This window comes from Alosa sapidissima, chromosome 5, assembly GCF_018492685.1.
Source record: "Alosa sapidissima isolate fAloSap1 chromosome 5, fAloSap1.pri, whole genome shotgun sequence".
NCBI lineage: Eukaryota > Metazoa > Chordata > Actinopteri > Clupeiformes > Clupeidae > Alosa > Alosa sapidissima.
This window is the reverse complement of record NC_055961.1, coordinates 34,778,906-34,799,841: the sequence shown is the minus strand read 5'-3', so window position 1 is coordinate 34,799,841 and position 20,936 is coordinate 34,778,906. Positions and strand designations below refer to the sequence as shown.

Below are 20,936 nucleotides of genomic sequence, written 5' to 3'. Positions count from 1 at the left end.
AGCCTGTATATGGTATTGCAATGCATATTCTGGTGCACTGATCCAAAAGGCTATGTTTAATGGATCTCTAGAATGTTTTCATTTTATTGTCAAGAGCCTGTTCCTTACCATGCAAACGACCATGATAAACTTTAAATTCTACATAATCAAGTAGGCAAGGCTACATAATTCCCATGACCAAGGAAATGCTCCCAAAGTTAGTTCTTCATTAGGCATAGGCCTACAAATAAATTGAGATGCCAAGGAAGGCCTGATCCAAAATAAGTTCTTTCTGCAATTTTGTTTGATTAACTGAGCTTCAAATATTTTACAATAAGTCGATATATTACAAAAATAACGATTTTCTGAGCCAGCATGAGATTATGCAGCTGCATAATTTTCAATAGACTATCGCTTGAGTGTTGGCAACATTCAACAGACTCTCTCGTTTGAGTGTGATGGCACCGCTGTTCCACACGAGGGCACCCTCAATTTGGCAACGTTTCCTTCCTTCACTGCAAAAGTAGACATGCTAACGTAGGTATCTCACTGTTTGTCCGAGACGTTTGGTGTCTTTCTGCTAGCGAAAATGTTCGGTCTTACCGTTATCGGTGGCAATCGTGAGGATTGACAGTAGACTGTTATATGCAATACATCTAGCACATTGGATAGTGTCTGTCAATACCTGTGCTTTTCGTGGATATCTAAATCGCTAGTGCATATGGTTAGCTGACAACAACCAAGCTAGCGTTAGCCAGGGTGACATGTTAAGTCCATGTTAGATGCAATATCTTGGTCACAAGTAGGGCACTGTTCTGTTTAATCTGATATCATTAACCAACAATAGCAACATAAAGTGAAGTAGCCTACGTTAGAGTGAACATTTCAAAATGAGTGAAGAGGACTCCGGATGTCAAGCTAGCAACAAAGATACGGGGGAGTTGCCCACCAGTGGTGTGGAAAGCAGGAATTTGGTTACACCACACGAACAAGAGAGCATGTTCGATGATGATGATGAGAGCGATAATGTGGAAACATCTGATCCAAGAGACAGTGCCGCAAGCCCCGAAGAACTCAACGACGAGGAATCTTTTGGCGACAATGAGAATGTGTCGAAAAAGTGCACATACAGCGGGTGCACGGAAACCACTACGCAGGTGGCTAAAGCAAGAAAGCCTTGGATGTGCAAGAAACACCGTAACAAAATGTACAAAGACAAGTATAAGAAAAAGAAGAGTGATCAGGCAATGTCATCAGGGAAATTAGACGTAAGTGTTTTTCTTAGAAGCGTACCTTGACACTGCCAGGACAGATATGCACCTTCAATGCACATTATCTGCTCTGTTTTTAGTCATGGGATTTTCAGATTCGCAGTGTTACCTTACCTGTTTGTAAACAGTATACGTTAGGCTACATGGATTTCCCTTTCTGATGTGTTCTATTCATAGCATTGGGGTTTCATAGCTATGATGGAGAGATAATCTGTGTCACGGGAACACAGGAACTTCTAATTCTATTTTGCGGTTGTATTCTGTTGTGTGCTGTTCGAAAACAAGGTTTCTAAAATGGATAGTTCCGATCCTTATTTATGAGCCTTCTGAATATGAGCTTTAAATAACAATTCCCGTCTCGGTGATGGCCAGGATAAACCTAACTGCCTTGGTTGTTTATTTCAGGAGAGTGGAGAAGACAGACCTGTCTCTGTCACAAAACAGCGTCTCGGGACGATGGGTGACCGTCCGGCCAGACCATCACTCATTGAACAGGTTTTAAATCAGAAAAGATTGGTAAGCAAGAGATGTACAACTTGAATTCCTGTCGTAACTTTTCTTTAGGCCAGTTGAAGGAAAACTGAAACTCCGCTGGTGCTGTTATTGTTCTATACCCTGCTCTTTGCGTTTGCGTCAGTGTTTTTTATTTGGAACTTTATGACAATGATATAGGCAGTTTGTGACTAAATGGGATTTGATCATATTTCACATGATCGTTCAGCAGCCATGAAACTTAACAATACCAGCAGGTCAAGCACATTATCAAGGACCCTGTGAGCAGAATGCATATTTCACCATTTTTTAATGACTATGTGTGTTTGATATTTTCTAGTCTCTGCTTCGGAGCCCGGAGGTCATCAGTTTTCTCCAGCAGCAGCAAAGGCTCCTGACTTCCCAGCCCAAAACACAGTTGGACTATTGACCGTAATGGCAGGGCCATGGTCTGTGGTATGTCTCCACTCCTGCTTCCCCCATGTCCCTCATAAATCTTCACAATCAATCTTCTCGAGACTACAGAGGGAGTCCTGTTGATGCACTCTTTGTTTAACCAAGAGCGAGTGGAGTACCTAGGACTGCCATCTATGTCACATTGACATGGCATTATCAGTGGAGGGTAACGGGGGTGTACTGCACAATGTGTAGTTTGTATTATCCTGTGTAAAGCAACCCGTGTGAAGACTGTTAAGCAGTTTATTTTTTATTTAAGTTGTCATTTTTAACCGCATCATGAAGCTGCACATTTATCATGCAACAGTGGTCATCAATATAGTTTGCTTTTATGAAACAGAAAATACATATACATCCTATACATAGGTTCTTTCTAGAAATGTGTGCCTAGGTGTTCCTGGCTTAACTGGTGTGCACTGCAGGGTGGCTCTCATCTCATTCTGGCCTGTTGATTAATGGTTGTGATACTCCAGCACCTCTGACCAAAGTACTGGTGCAGTCAAACCCCAAACTTTTTAAATATTTGTAATTCATTTGAAATCCATTTTGTTATATTGAGTGTTACTTGATGTACTGTAGGTTTCATTGAAATCATGTTGTGGTGTGATCTGTTTTAGGCGTATGCTCTGTGTGGTTTTGCTGTTAGACGTGGGCATGAGCTTGTGGGGGAAAAAATGGAAAGCTGTTTCATGAATTTGTCTGGTTGGCATCATTCACTAGTAGCAACCTTTTCATTTGCTCTCGATGGCAGCACCATGATGATAATGATGCCAAGCTCATGAGATTGCAAATGAATAAAACATGAATATGAGTGTCATTGAGATTGAGTACTTGTGATGCTTAATATTACTTACTGCTACAGTATATTGACTGCATTGTGTTGGTATCTGACTAGCTGCTCCAGTCTGTCCTATTAAGTGCTGACCTTACTGGGAGAGTGGATAGAATTTCATTGGCTCAGTAGTCAGACTTGACAGGGAGGGGGGGGGGGGGGGGCTTGCTTCAAAAAGATAGAAACTCCGTTGAAGAAATGAACTTTATATATTAAAAACAATCCAACAAAACAAATACATGAAATGTTACACAGGTTGCAGCTCAGTAATGTAACCAACACAAGCACCATCTAACAAAATACCAGGAGTTTTAGTACCTATGTAATGATCCCATCCGTCTCCAGGCTCTTGGAGTGTTCATTGACTGCATTGCACATACAGCGAATTTCAAGCCAGAAGTAAAAATTATTTAAAAATAAAACAGAAAGCTTTTCAAAAGCTATTCTACAACTGTTTTGGAATATCAGTCAGTTTAACTTTTGTTGTCTCGCGTAACTGAAATGAACATGAATTGACTTTGACAGTGAAGTGGTCACAGACCTAAATTTAGTGCATTTTTCCGTATTTGAGAGGAACCGTATTTCAGTCTCAGAGAGCAATACAGTTCTGAAATATGATACTTCAAATATCTTGATTGTGTCCACCACAAATACCCACACTACATGCTCCACTCAAGACAGGGTAATGTGCTTGCTATAAAACAACACAATGCCGATGGCTTCTCAGCCCCCCCCCTGCACTTTTGCTTGTCATGACACGGAGGAGATGGGATTGTGTGGGGAGCCCATCTGGGTCAGGACCTTGTCTAACCACTGCAAAGGTCCGTGAAGGTGGATTTCGATCCAGCAAGGGGTGCTGGTGACATCCTGGCGGTGGTACTCTGCACCCCAACCCTAGGAGATAACAGGAGATATCCAGTTGACTCATGGAACAATAACTGTCTGAACTGTCTGTATAACTGGCTGAAGAATATCTACAGATATATATCCAGCACATGCACACTGGAACGTTAGGTCTGACAAATCGCATTTTAGACCACTGTAATTAGATAGTAAGGACCATTAGTGTTTTGGCAGTTGAGCCTTCCAGCAGCAAGCCAAAAATCAGTACAGCATGCCCAGTAAGCACAGCTACACACACTGGCATGTCTTTCAGAACTCCTCCCAAAGAAACAAAAACTGCATGCACGGCCCAATTCTCAGATTAGATGACCTCTAACAGTATAACAGTGACCACTTTCAGAGATCACTGAGGGCACAACGTTTGATGTTTGTCTCCAATACCTTGACGAAGCTCATGCGGATGGTGCACATCTTGGTCAGTTCGTAGACCACCTCAAAGCCGTGGTTGACAGACTGGGAGAGCAACTGGGCAAACAGCTGGTTGTTGAAGATCTTCAGGCTGCAGCCGCTGGGGATCTTACAGACAGTTGTTGCATGGAAACCGTGCTGGTAGTTGCAGTTCCGACTCTGCACAAAGATGCTGCTGTCACTCAGGCATTCCGCATACACCTCTCCACCCACATAGTAAAGATGGACACCTACAGGTAAAACAAAAGGAACAATCAGAATGTAAAGAATGGAACTACATACATTTATAATTATGCTAAACAACTTTTTACAGTCCCTAACAATATATCACATTGAAATGGCAGATGAAAAGTTGTGTCTTGCCTCTTAAAAATAACCAAGAATAACTAAGGAGCCAGGACTTTATTTAAATCTAAGTGACATACAAAACAATTATATAAGCTACAGAAGATTTCAAACATTCATTTTCAATAAATAAATCACTATCAGGAAAAAAACAGATAACACAGCTAGTCAACAGGAATGCTGAAATGCCATCATGTTGAAGTAAAGCTTTGAGGTTTTACAAGTTTGAAAGAAAAAAATAAATCTGGTCCTAATATTTCAAAGTGGCTTGAACAGATTTATGACCACAACCGCAAAACAGGAAAAAAATGCATCTGACCTTCTCGAGCTCTCTGTAGCAGAGTGGAAATGAGACGGTAAATCTAGTAGATGTCTTTAATCAATTTATTATTTACAAACCTCACTTTGCTTTTTCATCGCTTGCCAAGCGGAAACCTTAATGGCACCCATTCTCCGTGAGCGCGGACCGTCTGGCTTATGTCACTCTTCCTGGCTTCGATCCACAGAAAGGGGCTCAAGCTTGCGGACGAAATGCAAACTTGGCTTCCCTCCTGCCAAAGCCCCCCCCGGGGAGGGCGATTCTTACTGTCACTGCCGTCTCCCGTGGCAACGTTTTATCTTTACCCAGCCCTGGCACAGGGGCCAAGATCTAACACTGCGAGAAAAGCCAACATTTGGATAGTCTGGAGTTTCTCAGTCTAACGGGGCTCCTTAAATGTGGCGTCGACAGGCCAGTGTGGACTGGCGCCACACAAAGCGTGACAGACAACTATTTCTTTTTTTCCTCTTCCCCTTTCCTTTCTCTGTACCCTATTTGCAATAATAATGAGGTAAAAAAAAGCATATTCTACAATCCAAGGACTCAGATAATGAGTTCGAGAATATTTTCCATCTGTGTCAGTTTATTTATTCTTTTTGAAGTAGCCCCCACCCTCCCCTCAAAAATAGACAGAGCCAAACAACATTCACAAGGTCAACTTGGGCAGACACACCTTTGCCTATGTGCCGGCGCGTGTGCTCTATCGTGGAGTTGCGGTTGACATTGGAGAGCAGGCCGAGGCAGAAGCGGTTCTTGTTATTGGACGGGTCGGTGAAGCCGTCCACCAGGATGCTGCGGGACGAGGCGTGGAAGGTCTCACCCACGCGGTTGTTCAGCTCGTAGTAGGCCACAGAGCACCAGTACTCAGGCTCCTCGTAGCACACTGGCCGCATGTCTGCGAGGTCAGAGTTCACAAGTCAGACATAGCATCACTCACCGAATAGTAGAAACAGCCGTCAGACACACTTAAAATGTTAGGAATTGAGAGAGAACCTCAGATTTAACATCAGCAATTCATCAAAGAGTCTGCCAGCATGTACATGGAAGTGAGGGATCACGCAAGTACAGAACCAGGATCACCAGCTGCAGCTCTGTGAGCAAAACTAAAGAGTGGAGAACTGAGTCCTACCTCTGTGTGGGGCGGAGAAGACGAGCTTGTTGGGATTCTCATCCGGCTTCACATCCTCCGGAGTGATAGTCTCCATCATGGAGTAGGGAGGAGGAGGAGTCTCTGCTGTTTGGGTGGTATAGAGATATTTAAAATAAGAGGCCTAGTGAAGGAATGACATCACACAAGGACATGTAAAGGAGAGGCAAAACAAGTTTCTGGGAAAGGTGATGAGAAATGTTTTTTAGGAAACCACACAGCTGGTTCCATGAGATCTGCTTGGATGATCATGACAATTTGCCTACTGATGACTAAAGTTCTCCAGACAAAAAAGGTTGCCCAAATCAAAAGGAATGTACCAGAACAGCAATACTCAGGAACACTGCCCAGCAACATTGTTCAAAAAGTTGGCTTGTGTATCATCAGTTTAAGACAGCATGACAGTAACTGTCAATCTCTGTGGTCACATCACTTTAGCATCAACAGCTGCAAAAATATGACAAATAAGCATCACCAAGCTTCTGACACAGCTACACACATGCACTTGACTCCATGAACTTCACATGTCATTCTTATAAATGATCTGTTCATAATGACAAGCAAATTAAGACTACAGTGCTACGAGGTTAAGTAAATATATATATTAATCATGTTAAATTGTTGCCACATGTAGAGTTTGGACACTTGGAGGAGAGGCTTACCAGTGATGTGGTAGGGGCTCCCAGGGTCGGTGGCACTGCTGGGAGAGTCCGGGTAGCTGGCGGCATTGGGCGACTGTGTGAGCGACCCAGAGGGGGAGGAGAAGGAGTTGCACGGCATTGTGGGAAAGGACTCGGGGTAAGTGGCGTTCTGGGGCATGAGGGGCTCGTTGTGAATGGAGGCGTTGCGGAACTTGGCCAGTAAGCTATGCTGCGGGTTGAACTCGCTGTGCCGAGGCACGAGCACTGGTGGCAACACTGGCATAGAAGACAAAAAAGGGCATTGGTCAGGGGTACAAAAAGGGGTGGGGGGGGGGGGGGGGGGGGGGGGGGGGGGGGTAGGGGCTGGTGTCATGCACTTTTGAGAGCCATATTTTCCTAAAGGAGTTAGCCTTTAGAGCTTCATGCCAGTAATACCAGAACACAACATACAAACATGTCCTCCATATGCAACATGTTACGATGCAACATCTCTTGTATCTATATTTTGTGCTTTACTTTCAAATGTAACTCGTGAACATCAACATTTTAGAATAAGGATATCTATTCCATAGGTCACATTTTCTATACATCAAGGCAGGAGTGAGTGGGCAGACATATTCCTCCAGTATACACATGAGGCATCTCAAAGATCTTTTGGTGTCCAAGAGTGGCTATGGAGTAGTGACATTACCTGGTGTTTCAACACGTCGATAGTGGTATGGGTTGATGCAGATGTCCTTCTGCTTGGAGCCGAAGGGGAACTCGCAGCAGTCCAAGGCCTTCAGCTCGTGGTGAGACTGCAAGTCAGGCCAACGCCACACGCGGCAATAGATGACGTGAGGGAGGCCCTTTCGGTGTGACACCTGAAGCCTTCCGTCCAGCGAGCGTGGAATGGTCACACATTTCGTGGGCTGCCCCGGGCAGCTCAGCGCTCTCTCCAGCTCCTCCATGGCCCCTTTCTTCTTCTTGAGTTTCTTGACCAGGGAGTCTACGGCCTTCTCGGCCCACTTCTCCTCCTCGTCGCCCTGCTTCCAGCCCAGGAGGCGCTTCACAGCCGGGCTGGTGAAGGAGAAAAGTGAGGTGATGGATGTGGTGGAGTGCATGGTTGTGGTTGTGCAGTCTGTCCGCAGGGGACACAGTCAAAATGGCAGGAAGGCCAGAGGAGTGTTTGAACTCTGCAGCAAAAGAGGTTGCCTGTTCCAGGGATCCACAAAACAGCAGGTGAGAGATGAATGAGAGCAGGGAATAATTTTTTTCCAGGAAATATCTGGAGGAAAAAAATCATAAATATTTTTCACAAAACTGATGATAAAGTTAATTACTTATCAGTTACCATTAAAACATGATCCGACATTTTGACCTTCTTTTTTGACCTTCATCAAAATAACTCTTCACATCAGGAGATATACACGACCAGGCCAAGATTCTTACTTTTCTGAGTGTCTCCAATATTGTCAGCTTTTAAAACACATAACTATTTGCATGCCATCTCCTTAACAAGTAAAGAAATAGTGTCTTCAAATTCTGCCCGTCATTCATCAGTGACTTGATAAATAAATCAGTGTTGGGCAGATTATTTTCTCCCTTTAAAAAATATATATAACCACAAACACGGGCAGCTCCAGCAATGACCGCATGGACTCATGGCATCTAAACTCCTGCATAAGACTATGCCTTAAATACTCTTAAAAAACCAAACAAATAAAACCAAACCAGCTGAGCAAAACGTGACAGTTATTTAGTCGTGAGTTGCATGACTCGTGAAATCTTCGTTATTTCCAAACGTTCCTGTGCTATAGTCTACAACAGCAGGACAGTAGCCTCAATGTATTCTGTTGGTAAGAGGAGGGCGTTAAAGTTCAGTGCGACATACTTTTGTTCCATTCTTGTTTTCGTCTTTATGAAACTGGCGTCACCAAGTCTACGAGCCGAGATAGGCATAATCACCTAATGCTGTATCATAGGCTGCCTGGAAACAAGCTCTTGCATTGTTAAGGTTTACTAAAGGTTTTTAAGACTGTTCATGCTCATCGTCAAAGTAAAATGCTATAAGATAACTTCTCCATACAGGTAGGCTATATAATTCCCAACGCTATCTGAGACTGCGCGCATGTCATTGACAGACAATATAGGCTGTAGTCACACGCGCTTTAAGCTTCCACAAGATAACCCAGTCCTTGAAGTTTTGGAATAAAAGTAGCAAAATAAGTTAAGATATAAGTCACGTGACACCCACATAACGAGACAAATAAAGTCATATTACTAGCTCAGGGCAGTGCCAGAATCATTAAAATTACCTTAACAATAAAAAATATATTTTCACGTCTTTCTCCAACTAAAGAACATGATATGGATAAAGGAAATGGAAACGTCAGTTTATTTCTTACCTCACGTTTCTCCAACTTGACAGTCTTCACTTTCAGAATCCCTATGTCTGCCCAGAGGTGTACCGCGTATGTTTGCAGGGAGACGGAGACGCTCCAGTCGCATAAACCGGCGTCAGCCAGACGGGAGCCTCTCCGCCTTTGTGCGGAATTCATCCGCTGCGCTGGAACGTTCCCAGAATGGCAGACGCGGTGTGATAGTTAGGCGTGCGTCAATTCTTGTTCAGTATATCCACACACAAATAGCCAGGTTCAGCTACTTCTTTACAAAGAGGCAGCGTTAGTCTTGTAATAAAGGTATTATTCGCCTTCTGCCACGAGTTCTAAATGTAAAAAAATACACCTGCTCAGTTGAATTGTTTGAGCTGAGCTGTCTATAATAAAAACGTGTACACACTATAAAAACTAGGCTATTCCCAACAACGCATTAATGCAACCACCACCAACAAACTTGTTTGCCTATTACAGGTGCCTGGGGGGAAACAACGATTTACGCTAGACGGATCTACACATTGGTGCCAGTTAAAGACCTATTTTTTACAGTCCATGTTAAAGACGTGGTTATTCTCAACAGCGGTAAGATAAAAGGGGAAATCAGGTGTATAATAGATAGTTATCTAAACCTGCAACTGTCTTCGGTGTAATGTCAGCGCTAGACAACCAGCAAGGGGTTCACGGTCTTTTCCCCATTTAACCACACTCAATTTGACCCGGTCACTGGCTTTGGCGACGAGCCAGAAATCATCGATCGCTTAATTTCTAGTCCCGTTCATTGCGGAGGGATACAGTTTGATTGTATGTGCGCAGAGTGGTCCAGTTAATGACGCAAGCCTGAATGGCGACAGAAAGTCTAGGAGTTTGACATTTTCACAGTTTACAGCTACACCGAGGGGACCTAACAATACAATAATGTGGGCAAACATTTGTGATGTGACGTGTCATCTCATTGTTGGATTAGAGTTATTAGTTGATTCGTTCGCACAAAGGTGGAAGTAGGCTAAAAAAGATTCCACGGTGGCGGTATAATAGGCTACTAACCCACCTTTGTAAACGAAGGTAGGCTATATATATTTTTTTTTTATATATACCTGTGTAGTTTTAGGTTTCATCATTTCAAAAATAACCTCCAGATGAATAGAATGCCAACAGTCTAACGTTACACAAACAAGTGCACAAACTGCAATTTCAAACCGGCCAGAGACAGAGAGGGAGGGGGTGTGGAGGGATAGCTTCCTCAGACAGACTGACTGGAGAGGAGGAGGACGGGGCAAACAGGATGTACTCCCCACGGTACGCAGCAGTCCACAAAGTGATCTACATTAACAGGCCCTTAATCTTTGCCAGACCTCAGACTGGTCTAATAGAAGTTAACAGGGAGATTTAATTTGGATTCAAGAACTGTAACTGTACTTCAAGAGATGAACTTCCCTTAGCATTCCAAAAGTTGCATCACATATTTCACAGTCACTAACATGGCCATTAAAAAAAAGTAAATAAAAAAGTAAATAAATTATATATATATATATATATATATATATAGATCACAAGGATTGCAAGGATACAATTGTTGTCGGTGCAGTCAGCCATTGTGCAGGACCACGTTGGTTTATGTTTATATATTTCAATTTCTTAGCAGACACTTTTGTCCAAAACAACATACACTGTACTTTAATCAAGGACCAAACAAATCAAAACAGAGAGGTAGCTCACCGCTGCCCTCAGAATACCCAGCGAAACTCCATAAAGTTTTTCATTGTTGTTTATTTCAGTTTTCTGAGCCTGAGCTGCCTGCAGAGACCTTTCTTTTTTGACAGTGTACTCAAGGGATGGGCAGCTAGCGGATTGTGAGATGTTGTTTACTGAATGTGACAAAAAATGTTATGGGCTTGAAATTACATATGATCGCTAACTGCACCTTTAAGGTGAAGACATTGAAAGACCAACATTTCCCACATTTCAGCTTTTATTGTTTATTATTTGGCAGATTGCATTTGGTCTTTCACCAATCAAAACATTCTACATTTCTAACCCTTCAAAAAAGACAGTAAGGAAAAACATACAAAAATTATGATCTCATAACAAGCTCTACAGTGTCAGTGTTTGACACATAAAAAGTAACTGTTCACTGACTGAAAATACAGTGCATGTAATTTGTGGCTGTCACCAAACATGATACCTTGGTGCAACTCACAAACATCTGCTTGTGAATTAGCATGAATTAAGGGCAGGGGCTCTACTGGGTCTTTCTAGGAGACTCAAGCCTCCAGGCACCAGTGATATAACGCAGTCTGATGAAGATGAGGTCTCTGCCCATCTGCAGCCAACTCCAGAAGGGTACCAATTTTGATCCTGACAAGAAATTGACCATAGAACATAAAACACACAAAAAAAAACCCCACTGCAGGTGATTACCAGGGGGTATTGCAAGTGTGTGGTTTCGTGACAAACTTGTGTAATTTAATCAGAATAAGTGACAACAAACAACCACAAGTGAAAACAAAACCGTAGAGCCATTTCTTATGAATCACATACTTGGAATACCCCTTTGGACTGACATTTACACAGCAATACTTTTTAGGATAATTTAACTTCAGTTCTTTTTAACTCTATTTTACTTTATTGTTGTGGAAACTTATTTTCTAATAATCTGCTTTACCATAACCATATTTCCTCAAAATGTGCCTAAACAGACCAAAATAATTTGCAAAGTTACAGACAAAATAGAAGCAGCATACATTTAAAAAAGTTAACCCGTTTCAAACTCACCTTCAATCTCTGTCCAATTAACAGCCACCTCTGCTATTGGTATTTTGAAGCACTGGGCAATGTACAAAAGTTCAACATCAAAAGCCCTTTAAAAGGAATCACAGAAAATAATCTAAGTCCACACATAACTAAATAACATGGAGAGAAATCTCTAATCTCCAAAGCCTTTCAGTAGGAAATACTTAAATGAGATCAACTACACCACCATACCACCACCAACAGCCTATTTACAGTTTTTCTCAGTTGCTTTGGCACATTTTTCATATCAGAATGGTAATTCTCAAAACTGATTGTTCAAACTACATATCATCTTATCACTTGTGCACATCACTGTAGCAGTTTCTCCTCATTTTGAAAAAATAGCCATTCTTTCATATATCCATGCAACTGATTTTGTACAAATGTCTGCTGTTTTTTTTTTTTTACATTTTCAATGGCTAATGTCATGTTGTTCAAAATGCACTACTGGTTCCCTGCTGAATAGTCCTACCCCAGAAAACAAATTGGCCTTATTTCATCGCTTGTGTCACAGTCTGTCTAGCATATATAAATATATGTCACCTGACAGACAGGAACGTCAGGATGTATAGAAAGATGTAAGTGCACAGTTCTGACCCAGGGGTGTTTTACTGTATATTGGTCATTTTTAATTTGCACACTGCTGTAAAAGCCTTTGTTTACTTTATACTGTTACAATGTATTGTCAACAGAAACAATTTTGAAACATATCCATTGTCTTGATATGAACCCCCTCCACACATAACTTTGTAGTTTTGAAATAGAAAATAGTGCTGCCTTGCACATTGCCCATTAGAAAATACTTAAAGAGTAAACTGTGATATTGACAACAAAACAAAACAGTTTGACTATCTAGACATAAACAATGACATCATGAATAGTCATTTTGATTGCACTGACCGTTTTTTTGGTATACATTTGCTTTTGAGGCATAAACTAAAGCTTTTGCAGGTTATCCACTATGCGGTGCAGTTTGCACTAGGCCTAATTGAGTATTGTACTAACTGTTGTGCAAATCTGCATTATGATTCCAGAAATGCACCAAAGCGACTGAGAAAAACTGTAACACTGGTAAAAGCTTGCTAACATGTTGACTGTCAGCTTTTGCCATTATTGTTGGAGATGGCATGAATGATGGGTGTATTCAGGTGTTCCTCGCATGGCCACATATACCATCAAAATGAGTTTGAAGATGATACCTAAACTAGCTGCTCCTTCAAACATAACTCAAAAATTGGCAAATTGTTGCTTTCCATAGTTTTTGTTTTCTTGCAACTAAACATTTAACTGTATAATGATGTTAACTATTCATAACATCAGTTTGTATAGGAGTTATGTGCAAATGCTGATGAACAGAGATGGCATACCAGCGTTCTACATGCAGACTGCAGAACGTTTTCAAGGCTGCCTCTCGTGTGAAGAGCTTGAAACCACACTGTGTGTCCCTGATCCCCCTCACACAGAAGAACCAGACCAGGAAGTGGAACCCATACATCAGGAATGTGCGGAACATGGACCGCTGCAACAGGGCAGAACAAAGCAGACCGTATTACAGATAAAAGGCTACAAACAATGCAGCGGGAGGAAGCAAATGAGCAGGGCTGGAGAAATGTTAAGTGGTGTTTACCTGAGCAACCGACTTCTCCTCTAAGTGGGCTCTGGATCCACAGGCTATGGCCATATTATCCTGCAATAAACATCAGCATGTTAAAACAAGGAAGAGCACGGTCACAGTGGCAGGAGAGCACACGGAAATAACTGGAGGAACCATATCTCACATTATATCCGAGGCTTAAATCCTCTAAAGTGTAGTCTTTTTGTAAATTCTTTAAAATTCTTCTCAGCATATAGTCTTTAAATGGTTACTTAATGGGTTTAGCACACATACAGGCTTGGGACTGAGGTCCTTTAAGCCTGCCTCCACCTTCTCAAGGTCTTCAAATTTGGTGGCCCCATCGGCGTCGGCCATGAGGATAAGTTTGCCACGGGAGCTGAGAGTTCCCTAGGAGACAGAACATCGTAAACACGGCTCGGAGTTACTTCACAGCAAGAACCTTTGGGTTTCCTCACTCCTGGTAAGCTCAATGACATTTGTTTTAATACAACAAGTCAACTGTTGTGACAAGTATGACATGAGCCATGTCTGTATTTATGTCTCTGACCTTCTAGAATGGTCCATTCTTACACAGCAAAGGAGGGTGTATGTGACTGTCAAGATGTTTGATGTGTAAGAATACCATCATTATAACAACAATCATAAGGTAGTGTGCTATAATATTCTACAGAAGTAAACATATAGAAAGTATAGAGCTACATTACCATTCTGACTGCTCCACCCTTGCCACGGTTCTTCACCAGAGTTAAGACTCTCACTTTGTCTGCGCCATACTTCTCTGTGTAACCTAAGGCAACCTTAAAAATAATGAGTATTTGAATTAAACAATGAGTCATGAATTTGAATAAATGAATAAATTAAATTTCTCTTAGTCATGGTTAATAGACAGTTCCCATTAAAGGCAATGCCATTTTTACATACACTCTAGCAATAATGAATGACAACACCATTGATTTTACTTGCATACTTACTGAGATTTGAAGTGCCTCGTAAAGTGTGCATCCTTTGATAATTAAGATATGGGATATTCTGTGTCAAATCAGATAAGACTGTTGCTGCACCGTACCAAGTACCGGTAAGTGTTTTTATCTATGACTTAAACATGGTACATCATTGGCACTTTATACACAAAATGACTATAACTTGAGCTATTCCCACATTGACTTTCATGATCCTACTAGCTATACCACATACCATCTTAGTCCTATGAAATTTACCAAAATGCAACCACATCTCATTTTATATTTAATATATTAATGTGCATTTGTTGTGAAGGCCTCACATATTGCCTCAACATGAATAAAGTATTGTGTTTGCTAACAAAATACTGATTGATGCCATGTTGGTACAAAAAAATAGTTTACAAGACTCTCAATACCACCAGTTTTGCACTTTGTTCCAAATCTAGGGCCTTATATAAAACTAATGGACGATGTACACACGTTTAATGGTCCAGTCATACTGAGAACCTGTTTGTCTTCCATCCTACTAAGTCTGGACAGGCTAGGAATAATACTTTTTAAGATATATGTGCCCAAACATGGCCTCCAAGATAAGGGATTTATAAGGGAGTGTCAAAATTATACAAAAATGAATTAACAAAAATATTGTACAGGTCTTAGTTTTGGGACGTAAATATTAGGTAGACAAACTTTGAGCAAAGTCTGAGACGGTCCAGCAACCGTGTTTTCTGGATTCTGTGTGATTTGACAGGGAATGACCCATATATTTAACTAAAACATGGATACTACCCACATAAAAGGCAATTGACTTCTGAATCTACTATCTGTGAACACTGTTTTTCAACATTTCCCATCAATACTGAATAACAGAATGCAATCTTGTACCTTGGATGTCTTGTCTTTGCTGCCATCATCAACAATAATGACTTCATAAGAAAAGGTAGGCTTCTGCTTCTGCAAAGACACATGGAAAATGAAAATGAACTACATGCCACTTGTTTTCTGTGCATTACTGCCCCCTAAAGTTGGGAAGATGCATAACATGTTTCTCCCCAGGTTCCCCCAAGGGCAGATTCTTTTCAAATTCACACAAGATCTGCTTACATATAAACAGCAAGGTCTTGGTTGTTCATAGCCTAATTATGATTAGACAGACTATACAAGTTATCCTCTTGTGCACTGCTGTCAAGGTGCAGTCAGGGATTTTACGCAATTTAAAGCCATAACATTTTTTGTCACATTCAGCAATCATCTCCTCATGACCACTAAAGCTGCCCATTCTGTGAGTACACTGTAAAAGAAACTGGTCTCTGTAGGCAGCCCAGGCTCCGAAAACTGGAAACAAAAAGTGGGGGCAGCCTGTCCCCCAAACAAAAACGAAACCCTGCATTTAATTTCTCTGGGAATACTCAAGGTAGGGGGTGAGCTACCTCTCTGCTGCGTTTCATTTGGTCCTTGATTAAAATATAATGTACATTTTTCTGCACAAAAGTGTCTGCTAATAAATTTCAATATAAACATAAACAAACACCACTTCCTGCGTAATCCCTGACTGCACCTTTAAGAGAGCCAGTATACACACCTGTCTTTTCTCCAAGTACTCCATAGTCTCCTCCATCATCACAGGCACTACAAAAAGGAGCACAGGCAAATATACAAGTGAAAAAGATAACATTAAAATAACCTACATGTGGTTGGCTATATATGTGAAGATGAGAAAACATCTTATACAAGAAGGTATAAGAATTATAACCAGTGGTGGACGAAGTACACAAATCCTGTACTTGAGTGAAAGTAGAGATACACATGGTCAAATGTTACTCTAGTAAAAGTAGAAGTCCTCCTTTTACATTTCCACTTGAGTGAAAGTACAGAAGTACTTGCCTTCAAATGTACTTAAGTATCGAAAGTAAAAGTCCTGAAATGTATAACTAACAGTTGCATTTACTTTTGTTGAAATTATTCGGCACAGACATAGGCAGAGCCTTTCTCCTTCATTCAAGGACAAATTCAACTAATAATTGTTGTATGTAAAAACAAACTAATGTGATATCTGATCTTAGATACTTCCAAGTAATCACTTTTTGCTTTGTTGAATGCTTTACACTTTCGGACCAAATCAAGACGTTCCCTTTTGTGTTTGATAGATAGATATACAATGATAGACAATTTGACACTATCATTGTCTATTATTGTCTATCAGCATTTGCTCGATGGCGTCATGAGGCTAGTTATGATCAAGGGGTCAACAAGGTACAGTAAATTGTGGATATAACAATAACATAGGTTAGGCAACACCATTATTTAAAGCCTAGCTCACTTAATAGAAAATACAACACATGTTGTAAGTACACATGTATTTGGACAGTCTTTTTTCCAAAAGGAACTTCAGCGGTCACAAAATGTAGTCGAGTAAAAAGTAAGATATTTGGCCTAGAAATTTACCGGAGTAAAAGTAAAAAGTTTAACAAAATTTAAATACTCAAGTAAAGTACAGATACATAAAAAGCGACTTAAGTACAGTAATTGAGTAATGGTACTCAAGTAATGTCCGGCACTGATTATAACCAATAAAAAAATATGCTGCAGATATATTCCTTACAGAAGAGATAAAAAATATAGTATTTTGATTCATGAGAACTGTCTCTGAGAATTTTCATCATTTTACAGTTGAGTTTTATGCTAAAACAACAGTTGCTACCAGCACTACAAAGGGCTTACAGAGGCTTATATTGAAACCAACCAAACAGGTTGCACAAACAGTGCCATGAATGAATATATGAATGATCCATAATGATGAACCATAATATGATGAACAAGGTTTTGTCACACCTAAGGTAACTTACACCGAGTAAGGTAACTTACATCTTTGTTCCTCATTGTAAGAGGGTACTACGATTGACAGCTCCAGTGAATGAGGGTCAAACAGGCTGGGGAAGCTCTCCTCCTTCCCCTGGGCAGTGAGGAAATATTTCTCCTTCTCATGACGACCTAAATCAACCATTCCAGAGGCACTGACGTGCGCTATAACTACAACCTGTAGTTCAAATGAAGCAAGACAGTTCATTGTTTACACTGAGGATGACCTCTGACATGCACTGTTGGAGAGTTCTGATACTTCCCAATGATTAATTTCTATTCCTTGAAATAGTCTACTCACACATTGTTTAACCCATATAAACCAACTTAAAGTTTACCTCATGATTTAGTACAATATGTTTCCAAGAGACAACATTTTGTGGTTAAAGGTAAGACAAATGTTTAATCTGGCTGAGGGGAGGTAGCCTACTAATCAAGAGTAGAAACACTTACCAACAGTAAAACAAGCGCTGCCAACGAAACCAGACATTGAACTAATTCACAAAGACAAAAATCCATTCTCCATTCCAAAAAGACACCCGTGGTGAATATTGGCAGCAATCTAGCAACCTAGATTCAACTGATCAACTAATAGCGAGTGACTAGATAGGCTAGTCACTTTCTGCTAGCAAGTTTTTTTCAGTGGTTCAAAAACACTCATTGGCGACACAGGCTGAAAAACAAAAATATCTACAAAAACTACCAGCTAATTGATAGTTGGTTATTCCCACCTCTGCGAATCTCTAAAACGCTCACATTAAACTTGAGAAAGCCAGCTATGCAGTCACTTCCATTCCATTCACAGAGAAACACCTATGCGGAAGTCCATCATGTCATGACAAACCACATCATCGCTATCAGCCAAGAGGGTGAGCACGATGGAAACTTTGTAGCACAAGGGGAACTGCGACCACTAGTGCTTGGAGATTTACCTACACTACAATATACACAAATGTACCTTAATGTATCGAGGTCTGGTAAAATGAATCATGATAAATTATATCTACTTCGATCAAATACAACGTTGGTTATGCAACATGCTGTTACTCATCATATCAGGATAGTTAAAAAATCAGCAATGTTTCGCAATTTCAAATTATATTTTTTATTTCGCTTATTTTTTTTTCTTTTTTTTTTCATTACCATAGGTTAGAACATATGGTAAAAGCCAGCGTTTACACCACACACATAATCTGACTGTACGTGTCGAATCTGCAGACGCAGAATCAACGTGCACTCACGTGGTAAATCAAAACATCATGGCGGAAGGATTCAAGTAGGTGTTACACCTCACACTAAATAGATGTTTTTAAGTCAATGTGAAAAGCTTAGCTTTAATGTTTGTTATCGTATTAAAGGGGAGAACAACTATGAGAGAAGCAGAATTAAATTCAAGAAACAGTGCCATGCAATAAAGCATCTTAATTTAAGCCTTCCGTTTGGTCACTTAGCTGTCAGCTAACGATAGCTAAATAATGTGTGAACAGTGATCACTTTTTCAGTAAAGAATAATGCGTAGATTAGTAATTTGGTTCCATTTCTTAATTTTGTTCAGGACTGCAGACCCGTTGGAATATCACAAGAGTTTCTTGGTGAGTTCCTCAGACACGTGTGAACATTTGTGCTGTAGTACTCGTTTGTGCTGGTTGACGTCAAAGCATGTTCTCTCGTAGAAAGAAAACTGTCGTCCTGATGGACGGGAACTTGATGAGTTCAGGACAACAACGTTAAATATAGGTATGCCATGCTTGGTGTTTGTATATAGTCGTGTCAGGTTTGTGTGTGGTTTAAAAGTGGCATATTCGGCTTCAAATACCCTCTCTCTCCAGGTCCCATATCAACAGCTGAAGGTTCTGCCTTGGTTAAGATTGGAAACACAACTGTGATGTGTGGCATAAAAGCGGTAATCCTCTAATTCGTTTCAAATCAATATGTTCTACACCACCCACAAACACATAAAAAAAAACATGCACTTCTGATTTATTTTGTGTAGGAACTGGCCCTTCCTCCATCTGATACACCAGATAAGGGCTACATAGGTAAGTTGTCTATGAGTACTGATTGGCATTACTAATTTTGTGTTACCACTCAGTGTTTTCTCATAGATATTTTCTGCCATTTGTTTTCATGTTTCAGTGCCCAATGTGGACATACCCCCACTTTGCATGTCAAAGGTCCGGTCTGGTCCACCTGAAGAGCAAGCTCAGGCTGCTAGCCAGTTTATCGCTGACATAATAGAAAGGTATGTGATGGTCTCACCCCTACTAACTGCTGTGGTTTGCTGTTTCACTCAGTTTTAGTAACAATCCTCTCTTGTTCAGTTCAGAGATTATCTGGAAAGAAGACTTGTGTATTGAAAAGGAAAAGGTAGAGCTGAATCATTTTTAAATAGTATTTGAGTTTTGAAAAGTTGATGAAGACTAACATTACACTTTACTGGGTTCACAGCTTTGCTGGGTTCTGTACTGTGATATAATGTGTTTGGATTATGATGGAAACTTACTGGATAGCTGCATTGTTGCACTGCTTGCTGCCCTTAAAAACAGTAAGTTCTTTTCCATGCCAAATGGTCGAAACCATAGTCTATAGTCGAAACATATATAACAAAGAATACATTCTAGCTAAGTCTGTACAACTGATTTGTCAATTAATTTTCAGCACTACTCCCAAAGGTCACAATAAACAAAGAAACAGACTTACCTGAAGTGGATCTCTTAGAGAAATGCCCCATTAATATAAATAGACAACCTGTTGGGTCTTCATTTGCTGTATTTGACAAGTAAGCCTGTCTTTTTCTTTTGAGAAAGTTATGCACACACAAAATTCTATAGAAATGTTGTCATATTTATGATTTTGTATGTGAATGTTTTACTATTGTGGCGATGATGGACCTCAGATGTAGGGCCAATCTATTTGTCAATCTACAAAATGTAACATGGTAGGTGGGACATGAGTCATAGAGCAACCAGCAAACCTTGTTCCTTTTTTTAGCACGATCATCGTTGATCCCACGGCAGATGAGGAGAGCTTAGCTACTGCAGTCATGACTTTGGTCATAGACGAAGAGGGCCGCCTGTGTACTGCACACAAACCAGGTATGAACACCTCTTATAAGTATGGTTAGTATTTCTATTCACATTGCAGCTTCTGTATTTTTACCATTAGCTGTGTACTCGTTGTGCTGTAGTTTGTAGGTGTTCAACTTGTGTAAAATTGCTTTTCTAAGCTATATAATGATGGCAAAAAAATATATTAAAACAAATGATGTTACAAGTGCAATCAAGGTTAAGAGTTTCTATTCTCTCCATTACAGGCGGTACTACACTCTCTGGAGAGAAACTTCAAGACTGCATGGGTCGGGCAGTCACACGGCACCGAGAGATCAGCAAACTGGTGGACAAAATCTTACAGAGTATGAAGAAATGATGGGACACATCAGATCTGTTTTTCTTTTGTCTAAAAATTTTATTTTCCACTGTCAATATATACTTTGTTTTCTATCACAATAAAACTGCTGACAAAGACCATTTATAAAAATC

The 20,936-nt window shown here is 40.6% G+C and overlaps 4 protein-coding genes across 5 annotated transcripts; 2 read left to right on the top strand and 2 right to left on the bottom strand.

Annotated features, from left to right (window-relative positions):
• Window positions 1–467: 467 nt before the first annotated feature.
• Window positions 468–3,019, top strand: LOC121709501 (regulatory factor X-associated protein). Its single transcript, XM_042092935.1, has 3 exons — window positions 468–1,247; window positions 1,656–1,766; window positions 2,083–3,019. The coding sequence occupies exons 1-3, from the start codon at window positions 870–872 to the stop codon at window positions 2,170–2,172; spliced, it is 579 nt and encodes a 192-aa protein (XP_041948869.1). The 5' UTR covers window positions 468–869; the 3' UTR covers window positions 2,173–3,019.
• Window positions 3,020–3,220: 201 nt separating this feature from the next.
• Window positions 3,221–10,202, bottom strand: smad9 (SMAD family member 9). Of its 2 annotated transcripts, none has more exons than XM_042092930.1 (7): window positions 9,181–10,202; window positions 7,485–8,060; window positions 6,815–7,069; window positions 6,135–6,239; window positions 5,679–5,900; window positions 4,315–4,571; window positions 3,221–3,924 (listed from the first exon to the last, which is right to left on the bottom strand). In XM_042092930.1, the coding sequence occupies exons 2-7, from the start codon at window positions 7,894–7,896 to the stop codon at window positions 3,781–3,783; spliced, it is 1,395 nt and encodes a 464-aa protein (XP_041948864.1). In that variant the 5' UTR covers window positions 7,897–8,060; window positions 9,181–10,202; the 3' UTR covers window positions 3,221–3,780. The 2 variants fall into 2 exon arrangements, with proteins under 2 accessions (XP_041948864.1, XP_041948865.1); XM_042092931.1 differs by having other exon boundaries at window positions 7,485–7,987.
• Window positions 10,203–10,922: 720 nt separating this feature from the next.
• On the bottom strand, window positions 10,923–18,242 carry alg5 (ALG5 dolichyl-phosphate beta-glucosyltransferase). The gene is made up of 10 exons (XM_042092932.1): window positions 17,851–18,242; window positions 17,404–17,575; window positions 16,121–16,167; window positions 15,424–15,492; window positions 14,281–14,373; window positions 13,850–13,963; window positions 13,589–13,648; window positions 13,329–13,480; window positions 11,944–12,029; window positions 10,923–11,526 (listed from the first exon to the last, which is right to left on the bottom strand). Exons 1-10 carry the CDS (start codon window positions 17,914–17,916, stop codon window positions 11,411–11,413), a joined length of 975 nt encoding a protein of 324 aa, XP_041948866.1. The 5' UTR covers window positions 17,917–18,242; the 3' UTR covers window positions 10,923–11,410.
• Window positions 18,243–18,595: 353 nt separating this feature from the next.
• Window positions 18,596–20,936, top strand: exosc8 (exosome component 8). Its single transcript, XM_042092934.1, has 11 exons — window positions 18,596–18,673; window positions 18,953–18,989; window positions 19,071–19,134; window positions 19,227–19,300; window positions 19,391–19,436; window positions 19,534–19,639; window positions 19,719–19,764; window positions 19,846–19,942; window positions 20,056–20,176; window positions 20,389–20,492; window positions 20,711–20,936. Exons 1-11 carry the CDS (start codon window positions 18,657–18,659, stop codon window positions 20,821–20,823), a joined length of 825 nt encoding a protein of 274 aa, XP_041948868.1. The 5' UTR covers window positions 18,596–18,656; the 3' UTR covers window positions 20,824–20,936.

What these genes read in the sequence shown, in the direction of transcription:
- LOC121709501 (XM_042092935.1), top strand. Translation starts at nt 870, where the DNA reads ATGAGTGAAGAGGACTCCGGATGTCAAGCTAGCAACAAAGATACGGGG. An exon ending in TGTCATCAGGGAAATTAGAC is followed by an intron (nt 1,248 to 1,655) that starts GTAAGTGTTTTT and finishes TGTTTATTTCAG; the next exon opens with GAGAGTGGAGAAGACAGACC. An exon ending in TTTTAAATCAGAAAAGATTG is followed by an intron (nt 1,767 to 2,082) that starts GTAAGCAAGAGA and finishes GATATTTTCTAG; the next exon opens with TCTCTGCTTCGGAGCCCGGA.
- smad9 (XM_042092930.1), bottom strand. Translation starts at nt 7,896, where the DNA reads ATGCACTCCACCACATCCATCACCTCACTTTTCTCCTTCACCAGCCCG. An exon ending in TCGACGTGTTGAAACACCAG is followed by an intron (nt 7,070 to 7,484) that starts GTAATGTCACTA and finishes CTTCTATGCCAG; the next exon opens with TGTTGCCACCAGTGCTCGTG. An exon ending in GAGCCCCTACCACATCACTG is followed by an intron (nt 6,240 to 6,814) that starts GTAAGCCTCTCC and finishes CCACCCAAACAG; the next exon opens with CAGAGACTCCTCCTCCTCCC.
- alg5 (XM_042092932.1), bottom strand. Translation starts at nt 17,916, where the DNA reads ATGGATTTTTGTCTTTGTGAATTAGTTCAATGTCTGGTTTCGTTGGCA. An exon ending in TTACAATGAGGAACAAAGAT is followed by an intron (nt 16,168 to 17,403) that starts GTAAGTTACCTT and finishes TCCTTTTTGTAG; the next exon opens with TGCCTGTGATGATGGAGGAG. An exon ending in AGGGTGGAGCAGTCAGAATG is followed by an intron (nt 13,964 to 14,280) that starts GTAATGTAGCTC and finishes TCTGTCTCCTAG; the next exon opens with GGAACTCTCAGCTCCCGTGG.
- exosc8 (XM_042092934.1), top strand. An exon ending in ATCGCTGACATAATAGAAAG is followed by an intron (nt 19,640 to 19,718) that starts GTATGTGATGGT and finishes TCTCTTGTTCAG; the next exon opens with TTCAGAGATTATCTGGAAAG. An exon ending in GCTTGCTGCCCTTAAAAACA is followed by an intron (nt 19,943 to 20,055) that starts GTAAGTTCTTTT and finishes ATTAATTTTCAG; the next exon opens with CACTACTCCCAAAGGTCACA.